The following is a 15868-nucleotide window of genomic DNA, read 5'->3' as shown; positions in this document are numbered from 1 at the left end:
TACAGACTTTTGGAGAAGTCTGTATTTACAAGAAAGTGAGTGGGAGCTCTGTAGCATTTCTGATATTATATGTGGATGACATATTATTGATTGGAAATAATATAGAATTTCTGGATAGCATAAAGGGATACTTGAATCAGAGTTTTTCAATGAAAGACCTCGGTGAAGCTGCTTACATATTGGGCATTAAGATCTATAGAGATAGATCAAGATGCTTAATTGGACTTTCACAAAGCACATACCTTGATAAGGTTTTGAAGAAGTTCAAAATGGATCAAGCAAAGAAAGGGTTCTTGCCTGTGTTACAAGGTGTGAAATTGAGTAAGACTCAATGTCTGACCACCGCAGAAGATAGAGAGAAAATGAAAGATGTTCCCTATGCTTCAGCCATAGGCTCTATCATGTATGCAATGCTATGTACCAGACCTGATGTGTGCCTTGCTATAAGTCTAGCAGGGAGGTACCAAAGTAATCCAGGAGTGGATCACTGGACAGCGGTCAAGAACATCCTAAATTACCTGAAAAGGACTAAGGATATGTTTCTCGTATATGGAGGTGACAAAGAGCTCATCGTAAATGGTTACGTTGATGCAAGCTTTGACACTGATCCGGACGATTCTAAATCGCAAACCGGATACGTATTTTTACTAAACGGAGGAGCTGTCAGTTGGTGCAGTTCAAAACAAAGCATCGTGGCGGGATCTACATGTGAAGTAGAGTACATAGCTACTTCAGAAGCAGCAAATGAAGGAGTCTGGATGAAGGAGTTCATATCCGATCTAGGTGTCATACCTAGTGCATCGGGTCCAATGAAAATCTTTTGTGATAATACTGGTGCAATTGCCTTGGCAAAGGAATCCAGATTTCATAAGAGAACCAAGCACATCAAGAGACGCTTCAATTCCATTCGGGATTTAGTCCAAGTGGGAGACATAGAAATTTGCAAGATACATACGGATCTGAATGTTGCAGACCCACTGACTAAGCCTCTTCCACGAGCAAAACATGATCAACACCAAGGCTCCATGGGTGTTAGAATCATTACTGTGTAATCTAGATTATTGACTCTAGTGCAAGTGGGAGACTGAAGGAAATATGCCCTAGAGGAAATAATAAAGTTATTATTTATTTCCTTATATCATGATAAATGTTTATTATTCATGCTAGAATTGTATTAACCGGAAACATAATACATGTGTGAATACATAGACAAACATAGTGTCACTAGTATGCCTCTACTTGACTAGCTCGTTGATCGAAGATGGTTAAGTTTCCTAGCCATAGACATGAGTTGTCATTTGATTAACGGGATCACATCATTAGGAGAATGATGTGATTGACTTGACACATTTCGTTAGCTTAGCACTTGATCGTTTAGTTTGTTGCTATTGCTTTCTTCATGACTTATACATGTTCCTATGACTATGAGATTATGCAAATCCTGTTTACCAGAGGAACACTTTGTGTGCTACCAAACGTCACAATGTAACTGGGTGATTATAAAGGTGCTCTACAGGTGTCTCTGAAGGTACTTGTTGGGTTGGCGTATTTCAAGATTAGGATTTGTCGCTCCTATTGTCGGAGAGGTATCTCTGGGCCCTCTCGGTAATGCACATCACATAAGCCTTGCAAGCATTGCAACTAATAATTTAGCTGCGGGATGATGTATTAAGGAACGAGTAAAGAGACTTGCCGGTAACGAGATTGAACTAGGTATTGAGATACCGACGATCAAATCTCGGGCAAGTAACATACCGATGACAAAGGGAACAAACGTATGTTGTTATGCGGTCTGACCGATAAAGATCTTCGTAGAATATGTAGGAGCCAATATGAGCATCTAGGTTCCGCTATTGGTTATTGACCAGAGACGTGTCTCGGTCATGTCTACATTGTTCTCGAACCCGTAGGGTCCGCACGCTTAACGTTACGATGACAGTTTCATTATGAGTTTATATATTTTGATGTACCGAAGGTTGTTCGGAGTCCCGGATGTGATCACGGACTTGACGAGGAGTCTCGAAATGGTCGAGACATAAAGATCGATATATTGGACGACTATATTTGGACACCGGAAAGGTTCCGGGTGAGATTGGGACAATACCGGATCACCGGGAGGTTATCGGAACCCCCCGGGAGGTATATGGGCCTTATTGGGCCTTAGTGGAAAGGAGGGGAAAGGAGCAAGGGTGGGGGCGCCCCCCCCCCCCCAACCCCAATCCGAATTGGGGGGGGGGCCCGGCCCCCCTTTCCTTCCTCCCTCCTTCCTCTTCCTTCCCTCTCCTACTCCTAATAGGAAAAAGGGGAGTCCTACTCCCTGTGGGAGTTGGACTCCCCCCTAGGGCGCGCCACCCTCCTTGGCCGGCCCCCTCCTCCACTCCTTTATATACGGGGCCAGGGGGCACCCCATAGACACAACAATTGATCATTGATCTCTTAGCCGTGTGCGGTGCCCCTCTCCACTATAATCCTCGATAATATTGTAGCGGTGCTTAGGCGAAGCCCTGCGACGGTAAAACATCAAGATCGTCACCACGCCGTCGTGCTGACGAAACTCATCCCCGACACTTTGCTGGATCGGAGTCCGGGGATCGTCATCGAGCTGAACGTGTGCTAGAACTCGGAGGTGCCGTAGTTTCGGTGCTTGATCGGTCGGGCCGTGAAGACGTACGACTACATCACCGCGTTGTGCTAACGCTTCCGCTTCCGGTCTACGAGGGTACGTGGACAACACTCTCCTCTCTCGTTGCTATGCATCACCATGATCTTGCGTGTGCGTAGGAATTTTTTTGAAATTACTACGTTCCCCAACAGGACCCACTAGTTATTATAAATATCAAAGCAATCATTAAGAATAGGGGTTTCTCCCACCTGGGGTCATCACATGTTCTCGAGATGAGGACCGACTCACTTAGGATATCTCAAACACTACCATGTAACTAGATAGTTATGAAAGTAGCTTTGATGGAAATATTTCTATGATCGAGGAGAAGAGTTTCTGGTTTATTGTCATTATCCAACAAAAAATCCAAAGAAAAAGCAATTAACTCGTAAAACGGGCGCCAAATCTCGCAAAGGAAAAACCGAGGAGCAAAAATTGGGGTGTTACAAATGCATGGCTTGCACAATGACCTCAATGTTCTACATGGATCTCTCCTACGTGGAAGGCTTTTTGCTTGCCAGGCTCCACCTTGTAACTATGTTGCCAATGGCCATGGATACAACGTGTGCTACTACCTTGCATATGACACCTATCCTCCATGGATCACATGTGTGAAGACAATTCAACATCCAGAAGGTAACAAGAACTCTCACTTGTAAAGTGGTAAGAATCCGTGAGAAATGATGTACAACATTTGGGGTGCTTCAAGCTTGCTTCAAAACATTTCGTGGTCCTGTTGAGTATTGGAACCCACAGATACCGCGGCAGATCATTGACAACATGTGTTGTCTTACGCAGCATGATCATCAAGGATGATCAGCATGTGTTAACTTCTCCTACAATGCTGCACATGTGGAGTCGAAACATCAATGATACATGGTCCGGAGATTCCTCGCTGCACATCGTAGAATCGGGAAGCTCATCACCAACTCTAAGTTGATCCTATTGATCACTTGTGGCAAATTCATAGATCTTGAATGTGGTGTTTTTATCATGTTTTATTTGGATTATTAATTCATTTGGACCCTATGCCGTGTTTGATTTTGAATATTTAAACTTGAAAACAACGAACTTGAAATGTTGGTGAAATGTGTGCATTAGAAATACTCATGTCAAGCTTTGAATTAATATGTTGAGCTAGTATAGTTGAAATTGGGTTTGTACACAAAAAAAGAGAGGAAGAAGTAGCAAAGAAAAGAAAATAGAGGGAAGTAAGTTTTAGACGAGGGTCCAGGTGAAAATAATTTACACTACAGCTGTAGCAAGTTTAGAAGGAGGTTCCAGAATTAAGTTTTATGAAAGGGCTGAAATGCTTAAGCTGGTTAAAAAAAATGCTTAAGCTGGCCTTCCAGAGTCCTCCGCCGGGGCGGCGGCGGCGACGCGGATCCTCCGGCTGGCTCCCACGGACCCTCGCCGCGAAACTCTTCCCCGTGGGACGCGACGGCGTGGCTGCTGCTGCTGCTCCTACTCCTCCTCTCCATACCCCAGTCAATCTCCTTGTGCCGCCTGCTGCCTTCCGCCGGTTAGCACTCTCCGCCTCTCGCCATTGCCGGGCTAGCACAGAGTCGTAGAACGAAACGGAGGGGAACTCCGAATTTGTGGAAGCTCGTTCCTCCATCCAGCAAATAACACAAAATCCGTATCTTTTCCTGACCGCGTCTTTGTTTTCTAATTCAGGAAATCAAATTCCGGCGATATCCCTCCCGATCCCGGGTCGGATCTGCTTCACCTACGGCGAGGAGGCCTCAGTTAGCGTTCTATAAGTAGGAGTATCATACTTCACCTGCCTGCCCTCTGTCGCTCCGTGTCTCGTATTACTGCATCTACGGGAGAGATCATCAAGCACAGGGGAGAGGGAAATTGGGGAAACATACAACAGAGCTCTGTTTCTTCATGGATAGCAGCATAACCCGGTGTTTGGCCTTGTCGGGTGTGCTGACAACGTATGGACAGAGGCTTGCCGAATTGCTCGTCGTCCATCGTCTGTTACCCAGTGAACCCCAGATCCTGGAGCGGCCGACACCGCCGGAGCTGCCGGAGGACATCCTGATGTGCATATTCGCCAGCCTTGAGACCCCCGACCTCGTCCGGGCAGGCTCCGTCTGCTCATCATGGCGCTCCGCCTGCAACAGGCTCTGCAATCTTGGGCTCTTCAGGCAGACACAGGCACCGTGCCTCCTATATACCTCTGAATCTGCCGGCGAGAGTGTTGCAGGCCTCTTCAGCCTCGTGGAGAACAAATCCTACACACTAGCCCTTCCAGACCCACCTATTCGCACCAGGTATGTGATCGGCTCCAACCATGGTTGGATCATCACCGCCGACGATAGGTCCGAGCTGCACCTCCTCAACCCCATCACCGGTGACCAGATCGCCCTGCCTTCCGTTGCCACCATTGAGCAGGTGAAGCCCATCTTTGATGATGCCGGCGCTCTTCACAAGTATCAGTACTCATGGTACACCGGCACTCCGCTCTTAGCCGACTACGACTTCCCTACGCCCTCGGTCTTTTCGCTTGGCGAGCTGCGGGACTACCTCTTCGGGAAGGCATTTCTGTCATCTGATCCATCCACCGGAGATTATTATGTGGTACTCAAGCATAATCCAGAGTCACAGCTTTCATTTGCAAGAGCAGGGGATGATAGATGGACTTGGTTGCCACCACATGTTGATTATGCAGATTGTTTCTTCAAGGATAGCCTGCTCTTTGCATTGGATTCACACGGAGAAGTCCGTACATTTGATCTCAGTGCGCCTGTAGTAACACAAACGATCGTTCTGGGGAGAATGAAGTCTTGCATCGTGGAGTGCAACTATATGTACATTGCTCAAGCTCCATGCGGTGATTTGTTGCAAGTTTGGAGGTCAAGAAACTCTTTGGGTTGGGAGGATGAGGATGTCTCAGAACAGGGGCTTGAGGATGGGGAGGATGAGCACATTTCAGAACACAAGCTTGAGGATGCGACGGATGTGTCGGGGCTGGAACCTGAAGATAGGGAGGATGACGATGTTTCGGAACCTGAGTCAGGCTCTGATTCTCATGTGATCTTCACTGACAAGTTTGACGTATTTAAAGTGGATTTTGCTGCAGCAAATCTTGAAGACATTACTAGCTCATGTGACAGTGTGATGTTTCTTGGGTATAATCAATCACTTTGTTTGAGTGCCGATGAATATCCACAGTTAAAGTCCAGTCATGTCTATTTTACTGATGATGATGGCTATTATCATTTTGGAAGCATGGAGAGTGAGCGTGATATTGGAGTCCTCAACCTTGGAAATTGCACTGTTGAAAGAATTGCATCACCTCAGCTTTGGTCCAACTGGCCAGCCCCTGTGTGGTTTATACCAAATCCCCGGAAGATAAATTTGGCATCACACGATTAGCCACAAGATGCTTCATTTATACTGATATATCAATCTTTGTACCTTGTTGTATGTCGTTCCAATAAATTTCTATAAAGAAATAATAATAAATAATTTCAAAAAAAAATCATGGAACTAGTGGAAAAAGGAGAGGTGTGTTTATGTGGTGCGCTAATGGCAGCATCATCATTTACATTGCATATAGGTGATCTTGGTATTGTGACTGTTTTCTGAAAAGTTTCAGATTTGTTGGCCAAACTGAACTAGATATGGCGCCACTACAGAACTAGCTAAGCTTGGGATAGCTCCATTGCCTCAGTTTATTTGCTGATTTTTTTTACCCTTATGCATACTTCTAACATTCTGGATGAATAATTATTATCCAGTAACAGTATTCTTTGAAGTAAAGCCAGTTCAGTGGTTTCCAGATTGCTTATGTTCATAAGGGATTTGCATCTCCATGACCTGCATATGCAGCATTTGGGAGCATTGTGCTACATCCGAGTTTTTCTTCTCTAAGGTGTTCTCTCAGAAAAATGACGAAGTACCAAAGAAGATATTGCACTTGAAATCAGCGAGAGCATGTAGACTGCCACATCAATGCTTGATTTGTGATGCAAATTTGGAGGTCATCGACCAGCACGCACTCAATCACCATGGAAGCCTGAGGATGACAGGGATGGAAGGGGTGGAGGTACTTCACTGAGTTTTGCTGCAAGAATGTCATATTTGATATAACAAGCTAGGTGACAGTGCGATTCCCAGGTTTTGATACTACAGAAATGTCATAATGGTTTTCCAGGATGATAACTTAGTCTCATAGAACTAGTGTAAATCAAAGAGAACAGTTACCTATTTACAGTCATAAACTCATCATGTACCTGTACTTTTTCAGATTGCTCACTGGTATAAGTTGGCATTGTAAACCTAGCAAAACTAGTAGTATCTTTCAACGAGTTCCATCTTAGAATTTACACTACAGATCTCAGAATTTGAGTTAAATGTTCTTTGTAAAATATGATGCTACAAGTTGAACATTGGGACAAATCAGTACACACTACTATTTGAATTAAAATGAAAACCTTAAGTGAATTTCAAATGATGGGAATTTTGGCAAATCTTAGACGAGCTTGAACTGTAGCATCATGCAGACAAAACGTCTGCCCAGAACAAGTCAAATTAGCCACTCAAAGCTTGAACAATGTCCAGCTAAAAATTGCACTAAAACTTTTCACGCAGGAGGTTAAAACTCACATGCTGACAAATCAGCAAAGGTTTATGCCCATGTAACAAACTCACGTTTTGAACATGAACAAAGTGAACTTCACAACCCTGTTTATATACACATTATGAGCAGTAAACCACTAAAAACAATTCCTCATATAGTCATATCTTTCAGAACACATGGCTCCACCTTCGTTTTCTTGGAGTGCATCACACTAAACTCCATCATGTCTTGGGAGCTTCTTCCACCATCCTGAATTCAAGCACAATGTAATTTTGTAATGGTCCACAATGTTATTTTAGCTATTCTACAAATGTTTTTTTCTTACCGGTTTTTAGATCGTGACAATACTTCTTATGCTTGCCAATATCTCCCCTGTACCTGGCTCTGACCATGCAGCCGATCTTCTCGCACTTGATACCAGAGGTATTATGAAGACTTATGCAGTGGCCTTCGACCTGAAAGTTGTGAGCAAGCAGTTGCATCCATAGTTAAGCCAAGATAATGCTGTTGATATCAAATGTTAGCAAAAAGAGAACAAAAATAAAGACATACAGATGATTTGCGTATCTGCTTCGCCTTGCCCTTCTCAAGGAAGCACATGAGACATACTATTGAGTGTTTGGGAGTTTCTGCCACATGGCTCAGGTAGATGGCGTATGTCTTCTTATCGGGATCATCATCATCATTCTCCTCCTCCTCCTCCTCCTCCTCCTCATCCTCCCCATCCGCCCAAATTCGCTAACAGTGGGACCAGAATAGGCTAACAGTGCATCATCCGCCCAAATTCCATGTTGCATCTCCAAATTGAGATATAATTTCAAAGCTAGATTTTAAGGCATCTCCAATCATAAATCCCAAATTGATTCTTCATCTGTTTACGGACGTGTCCGTACACCTTAAATTTGGCTCCCCATTTATCCACGGACACGTTCAAACAATCCGAATGTGTCTACTCCCTTCTTCATTTGTTTTACAACAAAAGGACTTTATTCATGAGAGAATCGATAGGCCGTTCACTATAGATGATGAATAAAGTCAGGGATAGAGTCATCACAAAACCCCGAGGAACGTTCGAACGGTCCGAATGTGTCTACTCCCTTCTTCATTTGTTTTACAACAAAAGGACTTTATTCATGAGAGAATCGATAGACCGTTCACTATAGATGATGAATAAAGTCAGGGATAGAGTCATCACAAAATCCTGAGGATCTAGAATTAAAGGAAGATTTTGCTAGACTACCAGCCACCTCATTGGCCTCACAAAAGCAATGCAGAAAATCAACACGACCACCATAACTGGCAAGTTGCTTCCACTCCAAGATCACGGGTACGTCAGGTCTAGAATATCCATCCTCCCCTTTGACAGCATCAATAGTGAATGAGTTGTCAAACTCAATGGTCAGCTTGTTACATCCAATGGTCGCAGCCAAGTACAAACCATTTCTCATTGCTAGGATCTCAACCAAGTCAACTCCAGAAACATGAGGAACAAACCACGATGTTGCAGCGATAAAGTTCCCATGATCATCACGAGCTACAAGCCTAGTAGCCTCTGAAAGTATTTCCGCTGAAAAGGAGGAATCGACATTTATTTTTCTGAACCCCTTAACGAGCTTCTTCCATATGTGATCCCATTTCTGCTTCCGAATTTTCAATTTAGATGCTCTAATAAAGTTTGTGGCCATGACCTTAATAGATATTGCTGATCTTTCAAGCAATTGAACCGCTTCACCTTTCATCCATTGCTTCTGCTGCCACCATAAGAACCACACAACAACTAGTGCAAGTTCCACTGAAGAAATGTCCCTCGAAACCAATTCAAGCTTACATAAGATTTCTAGGGTGATTGTTCCTCACCGATCTTTCACAATAGCTTTGCGCACTTCCTCATGGCGACCTAGTGCCTTTCAAACATCCTTTTCTCTAGCATAGTCGAACAAACAATGTTTAATATCCTTTGGTCTAGGGACACATATCAGGCATTGAACATGGGTTCTAATGTGTCGACCCACAAGAACACCATAGCATGGCAGAACCCCATGCAGGACCTTCCTGGAAAATATTTTAATCTTCCCTAATAGTCGTAGTCTCCAAATTTCCTTCCAAACAGGATTTTCATCTACACTCCCTTATCCATCCGTTGTGCACATTCTTTGCATGTGGTGGTGTTCCCATTCTTTGTGATAAGATGAACGGACAGAGAAGGCACTCGAGTGAGTATACCTCCAGGCTATGAAATCCTCAATAACTTGCACATTCAAAGGAATTTGGAGAATGTGTTGAGCATCAACTGGTGAAAAGAGATCCCGGATTAGCATTTCGTCCCACAATCCAGGATTAGTAAGCTCTTCTACTTTGGATAGCATAATCGCCCCTTTGGGATTAGCCTTCCTGCTTGGGCTGGATGGTACCCATAGATCACTCCAAATATTAATATCTGAGTCGGTGTCCACTCTCTAGGTACATACCTTGTTAAAGATCTAGATGCCTGAGACAATGCTTTGCCATGGAAGAAAGCCCCTGTTTTGGCCCAACCTTTAAAATGTTACCATCTGGATAATATTTGGCGCTCAACACATGTGCACAAAAAGAATCTGAGTTTTGGACTAGTTGCGAATTTAACACTATTTTGCTAATATAGCACATTTGAAACTATGAAGGTCCCTAAACCCCATGCCCCTTTCTTCTTTGGATTATTAAGTTGTGATCCAAATTACTCCTATAAAGGATGCTTGAGTACCCGCCTCCCTGTGTGCCTCCCGGGCTGAGAGAGCCTCCAAGTCGTCTATTGTCGTCTGTCTGATATCGGCGTGTATGCCCTGTGGTGGGCTGGTTTGGTCATGCCAGCTGGGTCGTCGCTGGGTCGCTCCTCCATGGGCCTCTCGACACGGACCGGGGTGACCCGCCTGGGCGGTCCATGACGGGTGGACCACATCGTGTGCCAGGTGCCGCCATCATTGGGGAGGAGGTGTAATGACCCGTAATTTAGATAGAGCGGAGACCTTTTCCCGATTGAGCATTGCATTCATCATCCAATATCCAGGGTAAATTTAAAACTTTCATTTGAATTTGGGATTTCTATTTTCATGCCCGTGGTTACTTAGTTGTGCTCGGTTTTTCCCAAGCCAACTAACTTTGCTCACTTTTCCCCTCCCCCCTCCATCACCTGCTCACAAAAGGTCAAACGGAGCACTGTCGTCCAGTCAAAGCCTTTGTCCATTACCTCCTAACTAGTGGGGCTGCATGATATCCTGACAGGTGGGGCAACTTACCTCCCGCACAACAGTTTTTAACGTGTGAAGGAAGGAGAGCGAAGCAGTTGGTAATAAAAAAGTTTTTGTGCGAAGTTTTAAGGCAGAAATAACAAGGCCCGATCCGGCGATAAAATGGTCGTCGTCGTAATGAGCTTATGTTAGGGCAGGTGGGTCCAATTTAATTTGGCAGTGCATCGAGTGAAACGTGCCCTCGTTCCTGATTGAACCCTGCTTGCTCCCTACTTTGTTCTCGGTGGCGGGCGGTAGAGCTATCGTTCTCGGTTGCGAAGGATGAGGTGAGTGAATTTGGAACCCTACTCCGTGTAGATTTAGATCAGACTCCGTCGCCTCTGTTTTCAGCCGATTTGAAATCTATATTGTGGGGGTGAGGGTGGGCTGAACGATATGGAGATGGCATTGAAAAACAGGGGGATGGTGTTGCAAGGGTTGCTTCAGTTGATTGGAAATTAGTAGAATTACTGAATTAGATGACCCTACGGATTTATTCACTTCACTAGTGACCGACACTGAGATGGCAATTTTTTGGCATTCCAATAGATGATAGAGATAAGGAGGAGAGCGGTGAATCTAGTTTGCCTGTTGATGCTAACAGAGATTCATCTAAAGATGTGGATGGACAGTTAATGGAAAGATGCTACAGATGGTGTTGATGATGCACATGATGATGAGCTGGTAAATGTCTATGACACATAGATCCTTGCTATTGAAGTGGGGAAGCTGTGGCAAAACATGGATGAGTTTAGGATGTGTTGCAAGACTTATGCGGTCAAACATGAGTTTGATGCTAAGACTAACATTATCGAGAAAGGGTTTTGATACGTCTCCAATGTATCTATAATTTTTTTATTGTTCCATGCTATTATAGTATCAATCTTGGATGTTTTATATGCAACTATATGCAATTACATATCATTTTTTGGGGACTAACCTATTAACCTAGTCCCAGTGCCAGTTGCTGTTTTTTTGCTTGTTTTTGGTTTTTCAAGAAATTGATATTAAACAAAGTCCAAACAGAGAAAAAACTTTGGATTATTTTTTTCTAGACCAGAAGAGACCCTAGAAGGTTCAGGAGAAGACCTGACGAGCCACGAGGGAGCGACAAGCTCGGGAGGCACGCCCCAGGGGGGGCGCCCCCAGGCTTGTGGGCCCCTCATGGCACCTCTTGACCTAATTCCGCTTCTATAAGTTCTCAAATATTCCCCTGACATCAGAGAGCCACCCGAAATACTTTTTCCGCCCCGCAAGTTTCTGTTCTCATGAGATCCCATCTAGAGGCCTTCCCTGGTGGGTTGTGCCCACCTCGGGTGCCCCCGGACCGCCTCTTTGCCCTATAAATACCCCAATATTCCAGAAACCCTAGGGGAGTTGACGAAATATTCATCCAGCAGTCGCAGAGTCTAGAACCACCAGATCTAATCTAGACACCATCACGGAGGGGTTCACCACTTCCATTGGTGCCTCTCTGATGATGCGTGAGTAGTTCTTTGTAGACCTTCGGGTTCGTAGTTCGTAGATAGATGGCTTCATCTCTCTCTCTCTCTTGATTCTCAATACAATGGTCTCTTGGAGATCCATATGATGTAACTCTTTTGTGGTGTGTTTGTTGGGATCGATGAACTTTGAGTTTATGATTAGATCTATCTTTTTATATCCATGAAAGCATTTGAGTTTCTTTGATCTCTTTTATGCATGATCTCTTATAGCCTCATATTTCTTCTCCGATATTTGGGTTTTGTCTGGCCAACTTGATATTTTTATCTTGCAATGGGAAGAGGTGCCCGGTAGTGGGTTCGATCTTACGGTGCTTGATCCCAGTGACAGAAAGGGAACCGACACGTATGTATCATTGCTACTAATGATAAAAAGATGAGATCTATATATACCGCCCTAGATAAACGGATCTCATCTACTTCATGTCATCGTTCTTATTGCATTACTCCGTTTTTCCATGAACTTAATACACTAGATGCATGCTGGATAGCGGTCGATGTGTTGAGTAATAGTAGTAGATGCAGGCAGGAGTCGGTCTACTAATCTTGGATGTGATGCCTATGTAATGACCATTGCCTGGATATCGTCATAATTATTTGAGGTTCTATCAGTTGCCCAACAGTAATTTGTTTACCCACTGTTTGCTATTTTCTTGAGAGAAGCCACTAGTGAAACCTACGGCCCCCGGGTCTCTTTCTCATATTATTTGCCTTCACGATCTATTTTTATTTGCTTTTATTTTCAGATCTATTAAACCAAAAATACAAAAATACCTTGCTGCAATTTATTTTATTTGGCGTTCGATCTATCAATATTTACAATTTTCTCCCATCCACACATCGTTTCTGGCGTCGTTACCAGAAAGGGATTGACAACCCCTTTAACACGTCGGGTTGCGAGTGGTTGTTATTTGTGTGCAGGGGCTGTTTACGTTGTGTTGCTTGGTTCTCCTACTAGTTCGATAACCTTGGTTCATATCTAAGGGAAATACCTACCGCCGCTGTGCTGCATCATCCCTTCCTCTTTGGGGAAAAACCGACGTAGCTTCAAGTGACATCAAAAGGAATTTCTGGCGCCGTTGCCGGGGAAGATCTTCAACATAACCAGGTTCCTAATCACAAATCTCATCTCCTCGCAATTTATATTATTCGCCATTTTCTTCTCGTTTTCCTCTCCCCCACTTCACAAAAATTTTCCGTTTTATTCGCCTCTCTTTTTCCGTTCGCCATTTTCTTGCCGGATCTGTTTTTGTATGCACTCTTGTTTGCGTAGTCATGATGCCTCAAAGAAAATATTATGATGTTCCTTACCCAAATATTTTCCTTGAAATTTAGAAAAGTACTAAGGAATATATGACTACACAATTTGAGCATAATAAATATTTTACTGAAGAACTTAAGGAGCACTCCGTTGTGCTTGATGCTATTACAAAACAACTTGATGATATCAGTAGAGAAGTTTGCAATATCCAATCTAAGTATGCTTTTGCCGAAAGTTTGCTAGGAAAAATATCCGATGCACAAGCTACCTTAGTAAATCAAATGGCCGCTAAACCAATCTCGTTAGAAGGCAAAAGTGATGAAGATCTTAAAATGATTGGTGTTTCTTCTATTGGTTCCTTATTTAGTAAAGTTAATATCGATGAAAAAGGGACTGGAGAAGAGTCAACTTTAGGTAGAAGGCATCCCAATATTTCGGAGGGTGAAAATCTTGTTGACAAAAATTATGAAAGTGGGTTTGAAGAGGTCAACTTTAGCTAGTGATGTGCCCACTCTTTTGGATTACAAAGACTTTAATTATGATATTTGCTCTCTGGTTGATTGTAATTCTTTGTTGCAATCCATGATAAATTCACCCCATGCCTATGAACAAAATAAAGCTTTTACTAAACATATTGTTGATGCTATGATGAAAGCTCTTGAAGAAAAATTGGAATTATAAGTTTCAATTCCTAGAAAATTGCATGATGAATGGGAACCTACTATCAAAGTCAAGATTAAAAATTATGAGTGTTTTGCTTTGTGTGACTTGGGTGCTAGTGTTTCTACAATTTTGAAATCTTTATATGATATGCTTGGTCTTACCGATATTGAATCATGTTCTTTGAATTTGCACTTGGCGGATTCTTCTATTAAAAAGCCTATGGGAAGAATTAATGATGTTCTTATTCTTGCTAATAGAAATTATGTGCCCATAGATTTTATTGTTCTTGGTATTGATTGCAATCCGTCTTGTCCAATTATTCTTGGTAGACCATTTTTGCGCACTATCGGTGCCGTGATTGATATGAAAGAAGCAATATTAAGTTCCAATTTCCCTTGAGGAAGGGTATGGAACACTTTTCTAGACCTAGGATTAATCCACCCTATGAATCAATCATGAGGGCATCTTATGGATCTCGAACCAAAGATGACAAAACTTAGATCCTTGCTTTATGCCTAGTTAAGGGCATAAAACTATAGCGCTTGTTGGGAGGCAACCCAATGAATAAATTTTATTTGTTCTTTTTGCTTCCTGTTTTTGAGTGTTAGCACAATCATGCTACTATTATGATTGTATTTTTATGTTTCAATTAGTGTTTGTGCCAAGTAAAGCCTTTAGGATCTTCTTGGGTGATAGTTGTTTGATCTTGCTAAAAAAACAGAAACTTTTATGCACACGAAATTAATTTTCATTTTTTACCAGAGAGCGACAAAATAGCCATTCCACTTGCAGTAGATAAATATACAAATTTCTCAGGTCGTCCTAATTTTTCAGAGTTTTTTGAGTTACATAAGTATTTGAAATAGTCAGATTGCTACAGACTATTCTGTTTTGACAGATTTTGTTTTCTTTGTATTGTGTGCTTATTTTGATGGCTCTATGGTTTTCTTTGATGAGTTTTTGCCATAGAAAATTTTGAATACAGTATATATAATACAAAAATAAAACATGAATTGGTTTGATACAACACTTATAGTAGTAGTTTATTATTCTTATACTAACGGATCTCACGAAGGCTTTGTTGAGTTTTGTGTGATTGAAGTTTTCAAGTTTTGGGTTATCTTACGATGGATGAAGGAAGGATGTAAGAGCCTAAGCTTGGGGATGCCCCAACATCCCAAGCTATTATCCAAGAATGAGCAACCAACTAAGCTTGGGGATGCCCCCGAGTGGCATCCCCGCTTTCTTCCAACAACTATTGGTATTTTACTCGACACTATATTTTTATTCGTCACATGATATGTGTTTTGCTTGGAGCGTCTTGTATGATATGTGTCTTTGCTTGTTTTATTTTGTGTTTTAAGTCATAAATCCTTGCTGGACACACCAATTTGAGAGATCCAAATTTATGGCATGACTTATTAGAATTGCTCTCTATGCTTCACTTAAATCTTTTATGAGCAATGGACTTGCTCTAGTGCTTCACTTATATCTTTTTGAGCACGGTGTGCTTTGTTATTTTTGAATAAATGATCTCTTGCTTCACTTAGATTTATTTGAGAGTTAGTAAAATTTTGAAGAAATTCTCTCTTGCTTCACTTAAATTATTTTGAGAGAAAGAAAATTTGTTATGCTCATGATCTTCACTTATATTTGTTTGAGCTTATGAAAAGCAACACATGAAAATTAGTTCCAAAGTGATAGATATCCAAGAAGGATAAAGAAAAAAATTCATGAAGATCATTGGACAAAATAAACTTGATTCTTAGTAATAGTTTTGAGATACGACGATGTGATATGTGAGTCATCTTGATGAGTAATTATGCTTTAGTAAGAATATTGGTGTTAAGGTTTGTGATTCCTTATGCATGCACGAAAGTCAATAATCATGCAATGAAATTATATCCTACTTATGGTGCATTA

The 15868-nt window shown here is 42.3% G+C and overlaps 1 protein-coding gene across 1 annotated transcript; it reads left to right on the top strand.

Moving 5' to 3' along the window:
* The first annotated feature begins 4001 nt into the window (after nucleotides 1-4001).
* On the top strand, nucleotides 4002-6902 carry LOC125521478. Its single transcript, XM_048686529.1, has 2 exons — nucleotides 4002-4184; nucleotides 4340-6902. The coding sequence occupies exon 2, from the start codon at nucleotides 4556-4558 to the stop codon at nucleotides 6047-6049; it is 1494 nt and encodes a 497-aa protein (XP_048542486.1). The 5' UTR covers nucleotides 4002-4184; nucleotides 4340-4555; the 3' UTR covers nucleotides 6050-6902.
* Nucleotides 6903-15868: the final 8966 nt, after the last annotated feature.

The sequence above is a fragment of the Triticum urartu genome, chromosome 7, assembly GCF_003073215.2.
Source record: "Triticum urartu cultivar G1812 chromosome 7, Tu2.1, whole genome shotgun sequence".
NCBI lineage: Eukaryota > Viridiplantae > Streptophyta > Magnoliopsida > Poales > Poaceae > Triticum > Triticum urartu.
This window is presented reverse-complemented; position numbering and strand designations above follow the sequence as displayed.

Coding starts and splice junctions, on each gene's coding strand:
- LOC125521478 (XM_048686529.1), top strand. CDS start 4,556: ATGGATAGCAGCATAACCCGGTGTTTGGCCTTGTCGGGTGTGCTGACA.